Source organism: Empidonax traillii, unplaced genomic scaffold (genome assembly GCF_003031625.1).
Source record: "Empidonax traillii isolate 1590-97213 ecotype Southwest subspecies unplaced genomic scaffold, ASM303162v1 scaffold1238:size216485, whole genome shotgun sequence".
Taxonomy (NCBI): domain Eukaryota; kingdom Metazoa; phylum Chordata; class Aves; order Passeriformes; family Tyrannidae; genus Empidonax; species Empidonax traillii.
The window spans coordinates 102,559-123,786 of NW_020956431.1; the positions used below are offsets into that span (position 1 = coordinate 102,559).

At 52.2% G+C, this 21,228-nt stretch overlaps 1 protein-coding gene and 1 long non-coding RNA gene across 4 annotated transcripts; one reads left to right on the forward strand and one right to left on the reverse strand.

The window, feature by feature from the left end:
• The first annotated feature begins 3,141 nt into the window (after positions 1-3,141).
• Positions 3,142-5,776, forward strand: LOC114069320. Its single transcript, XR_003573756.1, has 3 exons — positions 3,142-3,389; positions 3,761-3,862; positions 5,497-5,776. It is a non-coding gene; the product is annotated as an uncharacterized LOC114069320 (long non-coding RNA).
• A 1,675-nt stretch (positions 5,777-7,451) lies between these two features.
• On the reverse strand, positions 7,452-19,621 carry TMEM268 (transmembrane protein 268). 3 transcript variants are annotated; one of them, XM_027906026.1, is made up of 10 exons: positions 19,416-19,621; positions 19,181-19,283; positions 16,608-16,912; positions 14,892-15,001; positions 14,265-14,372; positions 13,149-13,298; positions 11,886-11,996; positions 10,289-10,369; positions 8,654-8,842; positions 7,453-7,868 (listed from the first exon to the last, which is right to left on the reverse strand). In XM_027906026.1, the coding sequence occupies exons 3-10, from the start codon at positions 16,705-16,707 to the stop codon at positions 7,689-7,691; spliced, it is 1,029 nt and encodes a 342-aa protein (XP_027761827.1). In that variant the 5' UTR covers positions 16,708-16,912; positions 19,181-19,283; positions 19,416-19,621; the 3' UTR covers positions 7,453-7,688. The 3 variants fall into 3 exon arrangements, with proteins under 3 accessions (XP_027761828.1, XP_027761827.1, XP_027761826.1); XM_027906025.1 differs by lacking the exons at positions 19,181-19,283; positions 19,416-19,621 and adding an exon at positions 18,764-18,967; XM_027906027.1 differs by lacking the exons at positions 14,265-14,372; positions 19,181-19,283; positions 19,416-19,621 and adding an exon at positions 18,764-18,967 and having other exon boundaries at positions 7,452-7,868.
• Between the last annotated feature and the right edge of the window lie 1,607 nt (positions 19,622-21,228).

Genomic DNA, 21,228 nt, shown 5'->3' on the forward strand with positions numbered 1-21,228 from the left:
TCTCCCCCAGGTTATTTCCCCCTGAGCAAATGGGTGTTCAGAGAAAGGTGAAGCGCTGGGAGAAGGGCTGAGGGGAAAAATCCACAACACACCTGGGTAAATTGTGGGCATTTCCCTAAAGGGGCTCCAGGAGAGCTGGAGAGGAACTTGGGACAAGGGCAAAGAGAGACAGGACAAGAGGGAGATTATTTCTAACTGAGAGAGGGCAGGGTTAGATGGGATGTTGGGAAGAAATCCTTCCTTGTGAGGGTGGGGAGGCCCTGGCACAGGTTGCCCAGAGAAGCTGTGGCTGCCCCATCCCTGGAAGTGTCCAAGGCCAGGTTGGACGGGGCTTGGAGCAACCTGGGCTGGTGGAAGGTGTCCCTGCCCATGTGTGGAACAGGGGTGGAACAAGATGATATTTAAAATCCTTTACAGGATGTCTGCAGGACACAGACTGATTTGATGACTGATTTCTTAGAGCTCTTTGCACTTCTGGAAAAGGAGAATCGAGAGGTAGGGGATCCTCACTGTCAGAAAAGCTCAGTTCTCACAGCAGCACGGGGAACACTGCCCTGCTTTTCCCAAGATCCTGGAGCTCTGGGTGCTGCTTCACAGAAACCATGGCCTCGAGCAGCCTGACACAAACCACAGAGTGCTGAGCATTTATGACCATAATTTGCTGCTTACAAGGGCACTGAGCTGTTCTGAAAGCCCAGCCCAGATTATGGGTTTCAAATACCAGAAAATCTGCCCCTGAGCCCTTAATCCAGTTTATGGGCTCATCACAAATGGAGCTGAGCCATTCTTGGAAAGAAAACTTGGCAAAAGCAGTCCCTCTGTATCAGTAGAAACCACATACAACGCTCAGGCCAACAAATCTAGATTGGGGAGCAATTCAAACATGTAACAGCCTCTCTCACTGACTGAGGGAGGTGGTGACAGAGCTGGGTGCACAGGACCAGCACCAAAACCCACCTGTGAGGTTGCTCTGTGGTCACACTCCTGGGTGGGAGTGAAGACTCCTCAATCCCAATCAAGCCGAGCCTGCCTGTGCCAAGGAGCTGCCTGGTTGTGCCCTGGTACCTTCAGTGTGGGGGGACATCCTCTCCCTCTGCAGAAGGCACGGGGAGAGGAGCTCAGCTCACCTCAGCAGTGCTACTGAGGTTCACAGAGCTGTTCTTCATCCTATTTACAATTGCGGGGAAAAAAAAAAAACAAACCCAGACCTCAACGTGGCTATTCTTTTTTTAAAGTCTCTTCTAACAACATCTCTCTTTCAACAGCTCATTTACTGCCCATCTGGGACTCCACAGTAAAATCTGTTCAGCTGTGGACCTAAATGACTTCCCTTCACACTAATCCTTGCTGTTCTCTGGCAGCCAGGATGAATTCTCTTTTGATTGCCCACATCAATAAATCAGACATTATCCATGCTTGAATTTGGTTAAGATTCTGGTTAATGGTGCATGAGATACAAGAGGACTCAGCTGAGGAGCCTTAGCTGTGCTGCTCAGTAAAACTGGTTGAAGTGGAAAAAAACCAGCCAAGATGGATTTTTGCCATTAAAAATCAACTCGTCTTCTCTCGTGCACGGGTGGGAGAAGATGCACTGATTAAAACCATGATGAATCTGTGGAGTCTCAAACACCAGCAAGGGAAATAAGAACTGGGAGAAGGGCCTGGGGTGTGTCTGCTGCCAATGGACACGGTGAGCACCACAGGAGAGCACCTGGATGAGGGCACGGGAGCCTTGCTGGGAGCAAGAGCAGAGGGAGATGTTCTCCTCGCCCAGGAGACCTCTGGCAGGGCCAGATGAGCAGAGCCCGTGCACAGGAGGACATCCCTCCTCCCAGGCCTCTCACCACCCATCTTTTCTCTTTATCTTAGCACCATCTAGAGGGATGTGCCTGCACACCCAAGACGGCTGCTCCACAGTGACATTTGGCAGAGGAGAACACCCAAGGGCCATGTGTGGGGTCAGGGGGAGCCAAATCCTCAGCAGCAAAGCCTCAGAAGAGCAGTTCACTCCTCTAACCACCTTCACTCTTTGCTTCAGCACAATCATTCCCTTGTCCTGGGGAGCTCATCTGAGAACTGGAAGGATTGTTCCTCCAGGGGGGGTTGGAGGTTGAGAGGTTCAGGAGGGAGGTTTGGAGGGTGTTGCTCAGGGATTGGGGGTTTTCTCTTGATTATTCTTCTTTTATCACCTACAGATCTTGCATCCCAAGCTCCTGCAGGCTTCAATGGAGGCCACATCCTGAGTGCTGTGCCCAGTTCTGGGCTCCTCAAGAGGGACATGGAGCTCCTGGAGTGGGTCCAACAGAGGCTACAAAGATGCTGAAGGGACTGGAGCATCTCCTTGACCAGGAAAGGCTGAGGGAGCTGGGACTGTTCATCCTCCAGAGGAGACACTGAGAAGGGACCTCCTCATCTGTCAGTGACTGCAGGGAGGGGGCAGCCGTGGGCCAGGCAGAGGCAATTCCTGCCCTCCATCAGCCACATCTCTGGCCAACCTCACACAGTCCCAAGGCAAGGCCATGGAAACCAAAGTCCGACCTGCCTAGATCAGCCAGTGCTCGGTTTGGAGATTGGAAACACGTTGCCCTGGTCAAAGGGCAAAGCAGGAGCTGTCAGAGCTCACCTGGCTGAGATTAAGGAGCACAGACAAGCACAGGCAGCAGCAAGGTCTGGCAAAGGATGTACAAAACATGCATTGCTTCAGTAACTGGCTGCAGTGAGGACTAAAATCCATCAGTGTTCTGAAGGAGGATCCCAAAGGATCCTGGAGAAAGCAAAGCCTCTGCCTGCAATCTTGTCTGCTGTGGATGCCACCCTTTCCTTCCCCCTCATGCAGTGGGACATGGTATAAAAAGGTGCAAAGGTCTGGATGGGGGGATGGAAGGATAGCGTGGGGTACCCTTGCCCACGGCAAGAAACACCGCATTCTTCTCCCCTGCCTTGCCCAAGCACGGTGCCCACTGGCAGCGATCCCATCCAGCTCAAACCCAGGTCCTCCAGCAGCCACAAGGCACCACCAGCAGCTCCTCCAGACACGGCCAGGCCGCTTTCCTTTCCCTTTCCCTTTCCTCTCCACCACGGGCGGCTCAAAGCTCGGAGCCAACACTCCGAGCACTTTCTCCTTTGCGGGAGGGGCAGGGATCGCATTCCTGGGCAGGGATCCCGGGGACAGGGCCAGGCTGAGCCACTGCCCCGCGCGTGACTGGGCGCCCCGGGAGCAGCATCCCCGTGGGAACGAGGGAGGGAGGGAAGGAGGGAGGGAGGGAGCCGGGCTGGTGAGTCAACACTGCAGAGCTGCTGCGAGAGGAGCGGGAGGCAGAGCCAAGGCCGGCTGGGAAGGACGGATTTAGCTGAGCCCCGCGACAAAATGGTTTGAGTAATTATCGACGGTAAGGAAACCTCTGGTTTGAGGCGAGGCAGCTCAGAGGGATTCCCCCACCACCACCCCCAGGGCAAACGCTCCGCGTGTTTTGTGGCTTTGGCTTGTAGGGGGAGAAAGGCTGGAGAAGCTGGAAACACGGCCAGGGCCCCAGACACAGAGACAACTCCTTTTTATTTAGCCCGTTAAACCCAGTCCCTGCATCCCCTCTGCTTCCTTTGGCCATTAACCTGCCGTGGGTCCCGCAAGCCCCGCCACGATCCCCTTCTGGGTGGACCCGCAGCTCAGCAAGAGGCCCCGCTCTGGGCTCGCTGGGGAGGGGGTGTTTGGGGGTTTTTTTCGGGTTCCTGCAGTGAGCAGGGGTCTCCCCTTTCCCCCCAGCCTGCCGCTATGTGGCCAGGAAGATGAGGACCCTGTGGAGCCGGGAGCACCGGGAGCCGCCGCCCTGCCCGGCACAGGCTGAGCCCCGCGGCCACCAGCAGAGTGAGTCCGGACCCCGGGGGGACAGCGACATCCACACACCCGGGATGGGATGGAGGGGCCAGGGCTCCCCTGGGCTCCCAGGGCACCCCCACACCTCCCTGCCCTCTCCCTCCCCGTGCTCCAGTGACCACAGTCTTCCTCAGAGCCTCAGCTTTGGCTGAGGAAGAGCAGGAACAGGTCCAAGCTGCAAAAGTTTCTTTTCTTCCCCGCTTTATTTTTCCTCGCTGAGTTTTGTTGTTAAATGTCCTGGTTCCACGCCAGCCCCTGGCAGAAGGGATGAGCAAATAGCAGCCTCTGGAAGGAGGGGCAAACATGCTCTGGGGGGTTCCAGAGGGGCAAGAGGATGGCACCTGCTCCTCCAGGACCACATGTCCCTGGGGTAGTCTTTGTCATTTCATGCACCCTGTTAAATACCAAAATAAATGTCCATACCCCCAGCAGGCAGTGAGAGATCCCTGGCCTTGCTTCCCAACCTTCCCCAGCCCCTTCCTGGCTCGTTTAATCCCCACCATTCATGGTGACTTTGCAGATCACTCATGCAAAACCCCCAGAGCAGCTGGTCCCAATTTGGCACAGTGGGTACAGCCAGGGCCATCCTGGCCCCTCACCCATCCCAGACAAGGAGAGGAAGGTTCACCCAGAGCTGCTCCTACATCGCCTTGCTCAGGTGTTTAACCTCGCTGTCAGAGTGAACTCAGTTTTGAGCAGCAGGCAGAGGAATCTCAGCACAGGAGAGATCTGCCCAAAAAATACCAGTTGTACTGGTTTGGCTGAGTCACTCCTGCTTGCTCCTGTGCAAACATGGCCAGAGCTGCACCCAGGCAGGAGCACATTCCCAGGCAGCTCATGCCACAGCGGTCAGCTCATGCCTGGGATCTCCTGCCTCTGCCAGGAGCTGGCACTGGAGACTCCAGGGAAAGTGTAGGGCTGAGCCATTCCCTTCCTGCTGCTCCCATGTGCTGTGGGGGGACAGGAATGCAAACTGTGTGCCCAGGTAGTCCTGTAAAATCTCCAGAATATCACCTGTTGCCTAAAATAGCAGCTAGATCTTTGATGGGGAAGGGAAAGGGAGTGTCTCCCTTCACTAATGCCTTAATTAAGTGCTTATGAAGGGGAAAAAAAAGGGGTGTTTGTTAATGATCCTGCAGTGGGAGTCAGGATTTAGCAGAGGCTCCAGCTGGGAAGATCAGGGCAGGCCCTTGGGTGCAGATTGGGCACAGCAGCCTCTCAGATCTGTGGATTTAGGAGCTGTGCTGGTGCAATGAGGGGCTGCACATCCCTCTATCCCACAGCATTCCCCAGCCAGGAGCTCTGTGGTGCCCTAGGGAGAGCTGGCCCAGCACAGGGTGCCAGGAGCACGTGGCTCAGCAGAGGAGTGATCTGGGTGGGAAATGTGGCTGATCCAGAGGCACTGGAAGCTGTGGCTCTTGATCCCCTCCCTGCAGCAAGGTGGGCTCCCCATGTCACAAACCTGGCCTGACTCCTCGCTCCTAATGCTATTTATGGTTCCTAGCAGGAGTTTTTTGGAGGAACTTTCCCTGTTCACATCCCAGCCTTATCCCTTCAAGTCCCTTCCCTTTCCCCTTGGCTAATCCCAAATCCCCTTCTTTTCTCCTATTCTTGTGCATTTGCAGATGTAAAGGCAGAGGTATCAGCACCCCCTGAAGCAACAGCCTCCCTTCCCAGGAACATCAAACCCATCCAGTGCAGGTCCTGACAGTAAAAAGCCCTCAAGGTCCTCCCATGAAGGCCACAAGATTTCTTCCCACTGATTTCTCCAGGGAATCCATTTGCTGGTTATCTTGCAGCCCAGGGATCGGAAAATATCAGCTAATCCCTCCTGTATCTGCTCTCAACACAGAAGCACAAGGATAGAAAACACCTTAATTGGTCTCCTGTTACCAGAATTTTCTCCTGGCACTGCTGGGCCATGGAATACCAGGGGAAGAGCTCGAGCCATTGCATCCTAGCAGTGAATTGGATTTTTATCCTGTGAAACCAAACTGTGCTCCCCGTGACATTGGCATGAATTCAGACAGTTTCCATGAAGGTCAAGTCAGTCCCTGAGCTGGAGTGAGGAGTCTGGGAGCTCAGGGCTGTGGAAATCCCACAGTGTCTTTGTACAACCCCTTTCCCCATGCCCAGCCTGAAGGGGCAAACCAGCACCCCCAGAGCAGGGGCTGCAGGACCACAGCTGGACCCCCTCCTCACCCCCAAACCCTGCAGGGTCACAGAGCAATGACAGCAGAATCACAAACCTCACACACGTGGGGAAGACTCTGCCCGACCCCCTCCTGTGACAGCTGAACCAGAAGTAAAGTTGGATCAAAGGTTGGGAGAGTGGAGGGTTTTGTCCTGGAACGGGTTTGCTGTCGTTGTGGTGCTGGGACTCACTACTGCTTGTAGTAGAAATAATAAGAGAGGGAGCAGAGTCATCCTGCACCCCTGGGAAGAACTGAGTGAAAGCTCCCAAAGCTCCAGGGCTCAGCCTCGTGCTGCCCCTCTGAGCGACGCTTTGGCCTTTGCTGACCATTTACTGACCAAATTACTGACCTTCATTTTAAAATACCTCCTGGCTTTGTGTGAGCCAGGCTGGGCTTTGGGGAGGTGGGAGAGGCACAAACCCTGCCCTGGGGGTTGTGGGGCTCTGCAGGGGATGGTGGGGAAGGAGGGAGGACAGGCTGGAACATACAGACCTTGGGCTCTTTATTCTGACAGTGCCACTCCCTGGGACAGCTGTCACCACCAGGCTGGGGGTTGGGTGGTCACACCAGCACAAGCAGCCACCTGAATGTCATGGAAGGGCCTGGCTGTGGGACAGGAGGACACCAGCACCACCTGAGCCCACAGTGCTTCATTTCCCATTCCCTCCTGGATCCCGTGGACACACCAAGGGCTCCTGCTCACCCCTGGCTCCTCTCACCTGTTGTGTGCAAGTGCAGTGTGGAGAGAGGAGAAAAGGGAAAACAAAGGAAATCAGCCTGAAAAGGGAGCCTGAAAGGAGCAGTGCCCCAGGATGCCCTACCCAGAGAGCCCTCTCCAAGGCTTGATCCCAAGGATCACCCCGGGGTCTGGTGGAAGGTGTCCCTGCCCCTGGCAGGGGGCTGGAATGAGCTGAGCTTTAAGGTCCCTTCCAACCCAAACCATTCTGTGTTTCTATGAGATGTGACTCTTGGGGATGAGCCTGTGCAGGGCCAGGAGCTGGACTCGATGATATTTGTGGGTCCCTTCCAACTCTGTCATTCCATGATTCCACGCCCATCTCCTCCCTGCCAGGAGAGGCAGCAGAAGCAGCAGGTCGTGAGCACCATCCCCACCTTGTTCCTAAGTGGAAAGGGTGCTGAGTCATCAGCTGAGGCATTGCCCGTGTCTGTCACAGGGCAGAGCTCTCTGTCACCGACAGCTGTGTGACACAAACACAACCCAGAGCAAGTATCACATTTCCAGCACTGCCAGGCAGCGTTTCCCTGTCTTCCTGCTACTGAAAACTCCCACGTGCTTCACTCCAAAGGCGTGGGACTGGCACCTGGGGCTGTTCCCTGTGGCTCTCTGAGCCTCCCCCAGGTAAGAGCAGTGAGAAATGTCCCCCAGGAGCTCCAGCCTGTCCCTGGATTGCTTCTGACCCCCGGGGCAGCTCCTTCGCAGTGAGTCAGGGGCAGGCAGGTCTCCAAGGCAAGCAGCTTTCTGGGAGTGTCTTGCATGTTTTATTGGAGTCCACTTGTTCATCTGGGTAAATCCAGGATGAGGGAGCACAGCCCTCTCTTCTGCCCCACTGGTGTGGAAGGGACAGCTTTTATTTTGGCCATTTTCCAACCCACTCAGGGTGTCACCTGCCCGGGAACCAGCCCTGGTGTGAGTCCAGCACGGTGGTCTGGATGAACTGGCAGAGACAGGGCAGGGGGCTGTGCTCCAGGTGCCCCCCTGCCACGGCCCCAGGGAGCTGCCCAGTGACCAGGAGCCGGACGTAGCACCCGCTGAAGATCACCAGGAGCTGCTGGGCCATCACCTGGAACGAGCAGAGGGGTGTCAGAGCAGGGCACCTGGGCAGAGAGACGTATTAAACACCCTCCTTCAAGGACTGTCCTACTCTGAGGGGAGCAGGACAGCAGCCAATGGCACATATAACTGTCCCAGATCTCCTTCTGGTCAGCACTGTCCCCACAGGGCAGGGACACAGAATGACCTGTGGGTGGCCTGGGAGCCTGGGGACCTGCCCACTCCATCACTGCCTCCTCTGGCTATTTTATTTTTTGCCTGTGGACAGCCAGAGAGCCTCAATCTGCAGGGATGGCACCTGCACAGAATTCACGTAGTAACAGCGAGAGGAAAACTGGAAAATAAATCAAAATCATTCCTTTTGAAGCTCCTTGCTGAGCAGGAATGAGGACACATTTGTTGCTCAGCGTGGCACAAGTCTTTGAAGGCACTTTCCATGGAAGGAACAAAGGCTGGCCACGTTCATAACTCATCCCCAGGCTGGACAGGGGCACCATGTCCCTGCACAGACCCTGGGTAGAATTTGTCTTCCAAACTGAGACCCCTGCGTACCAGCAAGGAAAAGCCCAAGCCATGAATTCCTCAGGGATGAAGCATTGGCTGCTCAGCAAGATTTAACTGCTCAGCAACAGCAGGGCTGGAGAAGGTGTGTGTGTGTGGAATTCCAGGTGCTTCTGGTGGTGAAAAAGGAGGTGTCTCCCATGGCTGGTGGGTGCTGGGATGAGTTTTGGAGTTGAGCTGCCTGGGGAGGTGATTTGGTGCCTCGGGCTGACAGGGAGGGATATTTCTCCTTACCTCTGGTGGGCCCTCAGGGACAAGGCAGAGCAGCTCATTGCACGTCACAGGCTTTTTATTCAGGTTCTCCCCACTGGATAAAAGAGGGGACTCTTCACATGGAGCCTCCTCATCCTCTGTTCCCAGGTCAGGCTGAACTGCTGCCTCCATGACCACACAGAGCTTGTCCAGCCTGTGCCTCAATCCTGCCTGGAAGAGAAAGATTTCGGGTTCTCCAAAAGCAGTGGCATCCTAAGAACAGCCTTTAAAGGGCTTAAACAATTTCCTCCTGCATGTTTTGTACTCCTGGGGTTTGCCACCCCAAGCACTTGGAGGTGGGTGCCCATCCCACAGCCCGGGGGCCAGGAGCTCCCGTGGCAGCGACTGTTCCCAGCACGATGGTCACGGCCTGCCAGGGGGAATCTTGTCTTTAGAATCTGAGTTTTTTAAAATCTGACTCTTTAAATCTGAGTTTGTTAAACTCTGAGTCTTTAGAATCTGAGTTTTTAAAATCTTAGTCTATAAAACCCCCTGTGTGTGGACTGGGGGGTCACTCTCCACCCCCCAAGCTGTTGGTTCTGCAGGGAGATAGATGAGCAACCTGGAGATTTTTGGGAGGGTTGTACCCCTTCACCTCTCATCCCACAGCCAGCAAGGGTAGTTCAGGGGATATTTGTACACCCACATTTCTTTGAAGGCCAAGAGGAGAAAATTTTTATCCAATTATCCCAACACAGCATTTCCTTCTCCCTCAGGCCACCCCGTTTATTCCAGGAGGGCAGCTCAAGGTGTCAGCTGTTTCAAGCTGGGACACGTGCTTCCAAAATTTGCCTTTCTTTGATTCCTGATGACTTTCCTTCATTAAAGCTGTGCAGTTAATTACCCAGACATGCACAGACCAAACAAACAAATCGAAACAAGTCCCTGCTGAACTGGGCACCAGCAGGTGCAGCTGATCCACCTCCCAGTCTGCCCAGTTCCCAGCAGGGACAGCCCAGGAGGACACTCAAACACTCAGCTGTCCTTGCTGTGATGGACTGAAATGTTGTTAATCTCCTAAATATCATCAAAATTATCACAGAGTTATGATAAATTTTCTGTTTTAATCTCTCTCTGTCACTCTTTCTTCCCCCCCATCCTCCTTTCCCTATTTCATTCTCTCTCTGCTTCACATTTACTGTTAAATAACAGTTAATTACACATTTACTGTTAAATTGTTGTTACTGTTTTAATTATCAATTGGTACTGTTATTAATTGGCTATATTTAATTAATAGTAATTGCTTATTATTTAATTATTCAGTATTTATTTATTAATATAATAGTATTAATATGTTATATTAATCTATTTATTTATTTGATTGTTCTTTATTAGTAATTATTAATACTTATTTAATATTTCATTATTAATTAACAATTATTTAACCATTAATTGGCACTGCTAAATTATTAACTGTCAAATTATTCACATTTACTGCTCAATAAAATCCAGACTCTTGCCTTTGCCAGCCGGTCTCGTTTGCACCTCAATTCGGGCAGAGGCGTTTCTAATAATTCTAATAACCCCATCAAAACACTTACCCACCCCCATCCCACCCCAGCTGGGGCTCAGGGCTGGACCTGCAGGTGTCCCCAATCTGTGCCCACCCCCCCTTACCTGTCCCGTCCTCTGCAGGTGAGTGAGGTGGGAGGACAAGGCTCGCAGGCAGCGCTCGGGGCTGAAGTGCAGGAACCACAGCTGGAACGGGCAGGTTAAGGAGGGAATATTCCCACATTCCCCCCTGCCAGCCCCTCTGCTCCATGGGGATGGGAGGACAGGTTCTCCCAGGGAGCAGAGCCTGAGGGATGCTCAGGATGCAGCCAGGACACAAATAAGGCATCACAGGGCTCGTTCTAAGCCATGAGGGTCTAGAGGTGGTTTTGAGCCGTGTCTGACCCAAGACAAAAATTCAAGCTACTGGGGACAAGAAGAGGGGTGGCAGAGAAAGGGGATAGGACCCCAGTCCTCCTCCCTCCCCTCCTGCAGCCTGGGCTGGGGGAACAACAGGGATAACCTCAGGTCACTGCCCATCACTCACCTCAGTGGCCTTATATCTAAATAAACTGGTGGGGCACAGTCACTTAGCTCCCCTAAACCCTGACCCCCCCACCTCCTGTTTTGTTGGCTTTGTTTCTATTTCTATATCCTAAATATATTTTAAATATTTTTATTACTTACATTATATTTATATTATTTATATTCCGTTTATATTTGTATTTACATCCAACTGTTGATATAATTTCCCCTTTATTTTGTTACAAATTCTACCACACCTGGTGTTTGCCTGCAGGACAGAGACACTGCTGTGAAGAGTCTTCCAAGAGCAACGTGATGGGGATGCAAGTCCTGCCAGCTCTGAGGCAGCCAAAGGTCTGCCCTTGGACATCTCCTCAACCTGCCACCATCAAGGGGATCCAGGAACAGCATAAAAGCCAGAGGGTTAAAATAGATCTGACACTGAGCAGGCAGAGAAATTGTAAATTATTTGCTGCTCTCAGGCAGTTCTGTGACACGAAAAGGTGGATGGATGCTCCTTGGATTAGTCCTCGCTTACTGAGGTGTAGAGCTTTCCTGGTGTGAATAAATGTGTGATTCAGGTTTGCAATTGTCCTCTTCCTGCAGGACTTTGTCCCTGCCAGTCCTCCTGTGGAATTCCCTGCTCCTTTCCCTGCCCCCTGTCCTCCCCACTGGGTTCCCTCTCCATTTCTATCTCTCCCCTCTTTATACATCTCTCCCTCACCTTCCTTTTACACCTTAATGGGATCTTAAAACTCTCTTGATTCCCCTAAATCTTTTCCTAGTCCAGAAAAAGCACCTCTGAGAAGCAGCAAATGAGCCCAGGGATGGGGACTCTGATTTTTTTCCACATTGGATTTTTGGGGGGACTCTGCTTTTCTCTGTATTGGTTCTTTTGGGGTCTTATTTTGCCATAAGCACATTGCTGTCACTCTGCTTACAGTGAGAATCATCTTCCAGGAATAATTGCCTGCCCTAAGGAATCTCATTTCAATCCTTCAGACCCATTATTTCCAATTTACTTTGGGCATATCTCAATCACCACTTACAAGAGAAATAAAAATACCCAGTTCCTCAGGCCATGCAATAAAAAAAAAAAAAAAACATCCTAAAAATCCCACCCTCTGGATCATAACACCACTAAATACCTCCACATCATCCCAGGGGGGATATGAACAATCCCCAACACAAAGGATACTTGCAGGATGTTGTGTGGCCCCTCCAGGACATCTGTAATCCCCAGAATTAAACTGTGCCTGATGAAGATTTCATTGACAGCTGCCAGCCTCACATCTGTGTTCACATTTATCTGTGAGAGAATGAAGGGAAAATTAACACCCTCTACAGCAAAAGTTGGGACAGCTACAAACTGCAGCTGGATAATCCCAAATAGTGGGTTTCTGACAGGAAAACAGTGACATGAGCAGAGTGTGGGCAGGGCAGGGTGTCACCAGCCATCAGTACTGGCCTCTTCACCACCAGCAGACAGAAATCCCACAAAGGTTTATTTCTGTCGTAGGCAAAATCTCTGAAGCTGAATTGACTTCAGTGTCACGTTCTCCCTTCCACCCCCAGCAGTCCTTTCCTGAACCTCTGTCCACCCCCCCATTTGCCAGGTTTCCTCTTGGAGGAATCATTCCCTCCAAAATCCATTTTAAAAGCCCATTCTGGACTTTGAATCAAGCCTTTCCAATATTATTCTTCAAACAACTCCATAGACATTTCCACACTCCTGTGACTCCTCCCCCAAGCAAAATAAACAATGCCATTAATTCCAGAGGCAGCAGACACTGCCAGGACTGGCATTAGAAGCAGGACAAGGAGCTGGAGCTGCTGGTGAGCCCCTGTGCCTTCCCCAGCAGCTGTGGGAGCATGAACTGTGCTTTACAAGGGTTTGTCTCCAGGGTGACCTTGTTGCAGCCTCTCAGTACCTGAAGGGGCTCCAAGAGAGTTGGAGAGGGAATTTCACAAAGGCCTGGAATGGCAGGACAAGGGGGAAAGGCTGCACAAAGGGAGGGCAGGGTTAGATGGGATACTGGGGAGAAATTCTCCCCTGTGAGGGTGGGAATACCCTGGCACAGGTTGCCCAGAGAAGCTGTGGCTGCCCCATCCCTGGAAGTGCCCAAGGCCAGGTTGGACAGGGCTTGGAGCAACCTGGGCTAGTGAAAAGTGTCCCTGGAAGGAGATGGGTCTCTAAAGTCCCTTCCCACCCAAACCATCCTGTGACCTCCAGCCACAGCAGGAGGTTGGAACCAGCCTGACCAGCTCCAACATTTCAGCCATTACAACCCCTCCCTTGGCTGTACAACATCCCTTGCCTCAACCTCATCCCTGAACGCTGCAAAAGTATTCCTTCCTCCCTGGACAACAATATTCTTAGTGTGCATCTAGGGAAGAACTCCCATCAGGAGTCCTGCTCCTCTTGCCCCAACATTCCCATACACAAAAAGCCTCCTCTCACCTTCCTCTGGCGCCGATCAATGACCAGGATGACCAGCACAGTGATTGCCACAGCAGCCAAGGTCACCAGCACACTGGACACCCAGTAGCGCCCAAAGGAACACAGCTGGACTGTGGAGTAAAGGTTTGCCCAGAGAGACATGTAGAAAACCTGGAAAAAAATTAATTAAATAAAGACCGGGGATAGTCACAAACCCATGAAAGTGAGAAAAGTCACGGGAAGAAGAAAACCAACAGCCCCTGTCCCTTCCCTCTCATCATAAATTAAGTCACATGAGATTTTCAGAGGGTTAGAAAGGACAGAAGTGCTTCCCAATAATAAATAAGGGAAAGAAAGGACTGGAAGGACTGAGTTCTAGTTTATTTGAAAAAAAAAAAAGCCAGTCACCAAAGACAGAGAGTGAATTATTAATGATGATTCATACCCAGGAAGGATTTCAACTGAGTTCCTCCCTCTAGAGCAGAAATGCACTCACTGAGGCATATTGGTAATAATTCTAATAGTCCTGTATTTAGAAAGGTCCTGTGTCAAGGTGGTGCAGGGCCCACTTAATTACAATAATGTTCAAATAGTGGACACAGAAATGGGATCAAGGACTATGTTAAGGGCTGACAAATTTGGCCTTTCCATAAAAATAGGAAAAACTGAATTTCTTTACTTCAGGCAGCAAGTATTTGGGCAGGAGATGGCCTAGAAACAAGTATGATGTGTACACAGCATGTCACAGCATCACCTTGTAATAACATAATTTATTTGTGCTAAACTTAAGAGTTGTTTGTCTTCTTCTGGTGAGAGAGGCTCCTCCAGAGACCCCACCATCTGCTGTGGGGCTGGTACTTTGTTTGCAGGGTGCTGAGGGTGTGATCAAATCCAACTCCTTGTTTTAGTTCTTGGGGTTTTTTTTTTGGATAGCCATTAGACCTGTCTTTTCCTCCTTTCACTAAAAGCAGAGGAATTGGGGCTCAGTGTTTCGAGGGGTTTGGTGCCAAAGGAACCCACTAGGATGGGTGAAAACCACTATTTCCTCCCCCCCCCAACCCATCCCTGGGCACAAGGAAAGCAGGTGCAGGTGTTGGTGCCCCTCAGGCAGTGCCTGGAGATCCCCCCCGTCCTCACCACGGCGATGGCAATCTGGAACGCCCTGGAGTTGTAGAACATGTACCTCCTCACTTCAGGCTTCAGGACACCATCCTGGATCAGGTTTTTCCACTGATCCACCGGCACCTGCTCAGGGAGCAAACATAGAACTAGAGTCACCCTCCAGTTTGGGCTCCCAGTCCCCACCAGACCCAGCCTGGCTCTGCAACCCACACCTGTGTCCCCTCCCATAGAGAGCATCTCTGATCCCATCCACGCAGCTGTCACTCACTAAAATCTTGTGTTCTTGCCTCATTTGCAGTGAGGAATATCTGCCTGGAATATCTGCCTGGAAAGGGCAGGGAAAGGCACAGGAGGGAAAAGGCCTTTTTATGAGGAAGGACAAGACGTAAAAGATTGTCCTTGGGATGCTCCGCCCCATCAGAGCGACTTCCAAGCGAAATCCACTCCAATCCATGTTCAGAAGAGTTTCCTCATGGATGTTTAATCCAAGATCGCCCCAGCTGACTTGCAAGTGAAGTTGAACTGAAACAAGCACGCCTCAAACCAAAAAAAAAACCAACCAAACCAAAGTGATGTGGCTGTCAATGCAATCACACCAATCCAGCTGGGATTAACTCCCACAGCATCCCCAGGGCAGCTCACCTGGACCCCGAGGGCCTTCAGCTTCTCTGCACAAAGCTCCACGTCGAAGGGGGAGGCAGAGCAGGTGTTGTCCATGCTGAGCACCAGGAGCACCAGGTCTTTGAGGGGTTCTGCAAGAGCCCGAGGGATCCATCAGCACCCCACACCAGGGGGATGTTCCTCCCAGCAGCCAAGGAGCACGAGGCAAAGGGAAGGCTGAGGAACTAAGACCACCCTGATGTGTTGAAAAAGGATTCCAGAATCCCCCTTGGATATTTCTAAGGAGCTCTGGAAGCAGCCTGAGGTCTTAAGGAGACTCATTCCAGGAGTGAGCAGAGATAACAGATAACACAGTGCTCTGATCTTCAGCCAGATGATGTCTTGCCTCACCAATCCCTCCCTGAAAGGACAATGTCCTCAGGCTGCTTGGTGTTGCTAAGGCTGACCTAACTCTTAGAATCCCCCCTTGGCCTGCCCACCCCACCCCACCCACCACAAGCAAAACAGCTTGAGCAATCAAACTAAAGTGCTTTCCAGTAATCACCTGGGATGTGGTGGGGCCGCCCTGGAACCTCCCCCACAGATCCTCCCATGCCCAAATTCCCCACTCCAGCAGTGCTCCTGGGATCAGCTCGAGGCCCTCAGCTTCCCAGTGTCACCTCAGAGGTGCAAGCAAATACCCAAGTCGCAGTCAGGAGCCTAAAAAATGTGAGGACAGCCTGTCCTAGATTTGAGGAGCAGCCTTGGAGCGGCACAGGAGAGCTGTGATCTCCAGGCATCCCATCTGGCATCCACCTAGAGCTTACATAAGCTGTGCTTACACAAGCAGGAGGAAGAGTTCAGGTCTAAGGAAGTGGCTTGTTCAGCTCAGATCCTGTTTCACTGAGGTGTTTCCCCCAGCTTTCCTTCCCCTTTTCAGCTCCAAGGTCAGCCAGGTGTCCCCTGGGCTGCTCCTGCTGACACTCTGTGCTCTCCCAGGCTGTTGTGCTGATGGAACACCACATGTTCACCTTTCCCTTCTCCCCCATTTCTATCCTCCATCCTCATCATCTCCTCACTGCTCAGGAACAGGAGATGCCACGTGGAACAAGGCAATTACCCTGCTCTCTGTCAGTGGGAAGCCATTCCCCCTTGTCCTGTCACTCCAGGCCCTTGGAAGTAGTCTCTCTCCATCTTTCCTGTAGGCTCCCTTCAGGTCCCAGAAGGCCACAATCAGGTCGCCTCAAAGCTTCTCCTCTCCAGGCTGAACAATCCCAGCTCTCCCAGCCTTTCCTCCCAGCAGAGCTGCTCCATCCCTCTGATCCTCTTGGTGCCTCCTCTGGCCTCTCTCCAGCAGCTCCATGTCCTTGCTGTGCTGTTACTCAGGGTTGGAGGCAGCTCTGCAGGTGGGATCTCACCTGAGGGGACAGAGGGGCAGAATTCCCCCTTTCCCTGCTGCCCACACTACAGGTCAAGTTTCCCCACTATTTCTTGGCTTTGAAGGCCAAGAGAAGAGGAATTCCAGGGTCCTGGTTTTCAGTAAGTGGCCATCCATTTAATCCTATATGTCAGGCTTTCTAAAAAATTTCAGTGTCTCTCTACCCCCTTCCCAAAATGCTGAAACATCCACACTGTTTAGCTACATTCATTGGCAAATGAGATGCTGTTAAAGAGCATCTTTGAAAAAAAGTTTGTCTGTGGTTATTTTAAGGGCCCTGTGCTCAGATCTGCCTCCCTCCTTATCAACGAGCCACTCACCTGTCACCCACTGCAGGGATTCTTCCCTTAAATCACTCTTACAGTAGAGGAGGGAGGACCCATTTTTCTCAGTCCCACCAATTTGGCTTTTCTGGGCCATGCTGGAGGTGCCTCCCCCTGAGGGATTCTGTGCTGCGTTGTGAGAAATTCAGCATTTATCTCTCTCCCTGCCGAGAGGCACCAGCTCAGCCCCTCGGCAGCCGGGCTGGGGAGCAGACTGTGAAACCCTCACTCACACTCCCACTGCTGCCTTCCTCGAGATCCTGCTTTCCACGAGCCAGGAGGCATTTTTTTTTTTTTTAGCCCTGAAAAGAGAAAAAGAAAATCCTAAATCTTGCAGAGACAGCAAATAAGGGATAACAGCAGTGACTTTGCTCCTTGGACCCTGCGCTTGGGAGGTGTTGGGCAGCACAGTAAGCACAGACTCCCCTTCTGCTGCAATTACCTTCGGTTTTTGTTGATACCTGGAAAAGTTGTCCTTAATATTATCCTTAAATTATCCCGACATCCTTAAGCACTCGCATTTTGTAAGCAATCAGGCAAGAGCAGGCAGGGTTTCTGCTCGCCAAGCCAGCAGGCTCTTCTCTCTGCTTTTCAGGACGCGGAGCCGATGGAAATGCCCCTCCCTGGAAGCGCCACTCCCCGCTCATCCTCCCGGGATTAAACCCCCTCCTGGCGGAGGGAACAGCCCGGATCGGGAAGCAAAACGCCTCTGCTGAAGGCAGAGTCAAGCAGGAGCTCTCACCCAGAGCAGCAAAGGCTTTGAGGGTCTCTGTTTCCTCCCCTCTCCCCTCTCCCCTCCGTGCCCGGAGCCGACGGGCAGGTTCTCACGGCGGGCACCGTGCCCGCGGGTTTGCCTGCTGATGTAAGTGCCTAACCCGCTGCCAGGGCCTGTGGGTGGCTGTTAAAGCTTGGAAGGCTCTGAAGTTTGCTTTTCAATTATCTTCCCCTCACGTGGCTCGGCTACATCCGCACCAGCTCTCCCAAAAACATCATCTGCTTTTTTTAACCTCTGCGTGGACCAGGAGCCTGTTGCTGCCTCCTGCTGTGAAGGGTCCCTTGTGGATTTCATCCATTGTCCTTCCAAAGAGGATTGTTTTCTTTCTGGCTGGGGGTTGTTGGGGCAGTTCCCCCCTTGCACACAGCCAGGACAGTCCCTGGAGTGTCGGAAAGGAGGCAAGAGAAACAACAGGGGAGGTTCTGCTGGCGGGAAAAACCCCTCGGAGGGCTGGAAACTCACCCTTAGAGGGGACAAACCAGGAGAAATGTTGTATAGGAGGTGTGCAGTGTGTGTGTGCACAGGGTGGGCACAGCACCTGCTCTTCAGGTGAGGAGCAACTCCACTGAATTCTGAGCACAGCCCTCCCCTGAGCACCACCAGCAGCCACGTGTTACAGAGCTCATCACCCAGCACCAAAAGGGGGATTGAGAGAGAGAATTTTCTCACTCCATCCCCCCTTTTGCCGTCAGTCCTTTCAGGTTAGCATCAAACAAGAAGGGAAAACGAAAATCAAGTCAGAAGAGCCCACAGAAAACAGCAGCACAGAGTGAATGAAAGAGGAAATGAAAGGAAAATCTAATTAGAAACTGAAGAAAAACCTGATTAAAATCAAACAGCCTGTTGCTGCTGCTGGCACATTAAGTTAGAGGTGAATCAAGGCTCCGTGGCTTAGATATCTTAGAGAATTTGGGGTCTCTGAAGGACAAGTCCCCAGGAGGTGACAGTGAAGGTGCAGCAGGTCAGGGCAGCTCAGCCATTCCCAGCCCATCAGGGAGCTGCAGGAAGGAATAGCCTTCCCTAGTCAGGACAAGCTCCTTGGCCAAAGCAGCTTTGCTTTTACTTCTTTGTGCAGCGCAGACCTCATTTGGCTCTGCTGCCTTTTACTGCAGAACTGCCCATTTTGGAGGTTGAGCCCCCCTGTCCCCTCCCCAAATCTTCCTCTGGTACCTCCTGTGCCAGCTGGAGGAGCAGCCTCTCAGGCTCAGTCTCTCAACATCTCCTCCTATTTTTTATGCAATGCCATCATCTCTCTGGTGACTTTGTCTCCTTCAGGCTATGGACCCTCTTCTTGAGACACCTCCAAGCCCTCACTAAACAGCAGAGAAACATCCAAGCGAGTCCTGCTTCATTTCCAGAGCAGCCAGCAGAGCCTTACCTGGTCCAGCTCGCTCCTGGTCCTGGGAAGGCAGCTCAGCTCCCTCCTCCACCTCCTCCTCCTCCTGCCCGACCTCTCTGTGCCATTGTCCCCCTCTGCACCCCCTAGGTGCCACCACCAAGCAGGAAGGTCTCTGGTCCTGCAGCCCCAAAAGTTCCCTCTCTTCCCAGTGTCTCCCGGGATCACAGACTAACCAGGCACAGCTCAGCCAGGGCAGGCAGCCTGTGCCCCTGCCTCCTTCTCCTCACCCCGAGCTGCAAGCACCAACTTGCGAAATCTCCCTTGTGCATGTGACTTTTCCCCCTGGGCTGCTCTCAGAAGTGTGGTTTTAACCCTCTGTGGTTCCTCAGAAGTGTTTCCACACTGAAGGCACAGCCGTGGGAGCAGATACCCCACCCTCCCAGGAATTATCCTCACCTCTGGCAGGGTGGGGGGCCAGAGCTGCAGCTGGACCCTGAAGCCTGTGCAGTGTCACAGAAGACTCTCCTCCTCCTGCTCCTCCTTGATCAGCCAGGCAGAACTAACAAAGCACAAATCCCCCACTTGCATCAGATTAGTTGCTGTGGGAATATTAAAGCCAAACACCCCTGGCAGGGCCGGAGACACCAGAAGAGGCAAATGAAGATCTCAGGGCTGACAACAGGTCACTCACATTGGGCAAAAGGTCACGTTAAAGCCCAGAGGAACAGGGCAGGAACTGTAGCCCTCCTCAGAACAGGAGGCTGGGCTGACAGGGAGCAAGTTTCCTCTCCAGCAGCTCCGGGAGAAAAGCAGAAGCCTCAGGCACGTGGTCAGATGGACCCTCCAGAGCAGCTTCACGTGCTGGAGAAGTTGTTTCTTCCATGCAGAGAGACAGTGCTGACAGAAACCACGAAAAGGAGGCTCCTTGGCATGGGAATCGTGGTTTCAGAGCTCACCAAAAGCTGGAGGGTCCATGGAAGGTTGGAACAGAGCAAATCCAGCGTCTTGGGGAGTGTTAGTTTTAGTGAATGGTTTTAGAAAGTAGAAAATAGCAGCTTCTTGCAGTGCCTGTGGACACTTCCTGGAGCAAAGGCCATTCCTTCTCTTGGAGGGATGGGTTTCTGCAGCCCTGCCTGCCCCAGGCATTGCTGAGCGATGTGTTCATCGCACCACGTGGCTGCACAGGCCACAGGAATGACTCCAAAGCTGCTTACATGGGATCTTGGGACACCGGGAGCTGGGAACTGGCACGGCAACACGGTCCAGGTATTGAGAAAAATCAGATAAACCCTGCTGCTCTCACCAGCCCCAATCCCCACCCACCACCGGGCCACGAAAAGCTTCGGGCTCTTTTGCAAACGCTCCTCACCAAAAGCTTTGCCTTTTTTTTTCGTCCTCTCCTCACCCACACAGTGGAACGATAGCCCAAAGAGCACTGTCAGCTCTGCGCAGGAAAATGCCCCAGGCAAAACCCCGTGGGGGGCAATCAACTTGAAAGCAACATCAATAATTACCTGATCTTGGCATGGGCACCTCAACACATCAGCACAAGCAGAAAACTCCTGCTCCTTGGAAAGTTTGGGATCACCAGACTCGCCGAGGCTTGAATCCCAGACTGGTTTGGGTGGGAAGGGACCTTAAAGCCCATCTCATTACAACCCCCTGCCACGGGCAGAGAACCTTCCACCACACCAGGTTGCTCCAAGCTGACTTTACCAAATTATTTGCTGGCTTTTGGGGGGGGGGGGGGGTTCCCCCCCGTTTCCCCCCCAGTTCCTGCAGTGCTGTGCAGCTGGTTATGGATTGCTTGGAGCTGGCGTATTTGATGTTACCTTCCTCAGGATGGTGTTATGCTCCCCTGCAGGGAGCCCCATGCTATTGGTCTCAGATCGTTTCTCCCACTTCTCAAGATCATTTGGAGATGGGATTCAGTTCCTCTGTACTGTTTGTATCTCTTCCCAGCTTGGTGCCTCGGACATACATTGTACTCCCTGTTCCACATGCTGCATTAATGAATATATTACAGGGAACCTGACTCCAGGGAGGAAAGAAAACAAACCTGCTGTTTGAAGTGCCTTTCCAGTGCTTTTCTGACCCTTCCTGTCCTCAGGGGGGATAAACTCGCCCCCCATCATGTCCTTAACATCACTTTTGAAGTCACTCTTTGCTACCTACTGCAAGTCCTACCGCTTTAAATACAAGACATACACACTTTAGTCTGGTTTTCCCTATTCTAAGACCACATTTCCTCCGTATTTACTGGATGTTTTGATAAACTGAACTCTTTTTGCAGTGTTTGGAAGGCTGGTAACACACCCCTCGCTGTGATTCCTGCTTTATTGGCCACGCTCTGCGCACAGTTGCAGTTTCTCTCTCCATCAGCCTTGTTTGGACTGTGCTCACTGCAGCCAGCACCGGCACATCTCATTTTCTTTTGATGAAACTGCATTTTCAGTGCAGAGCTGTGCCATCTTTTTCCAATTTTTTTTTTTTCCTAGTGAGCC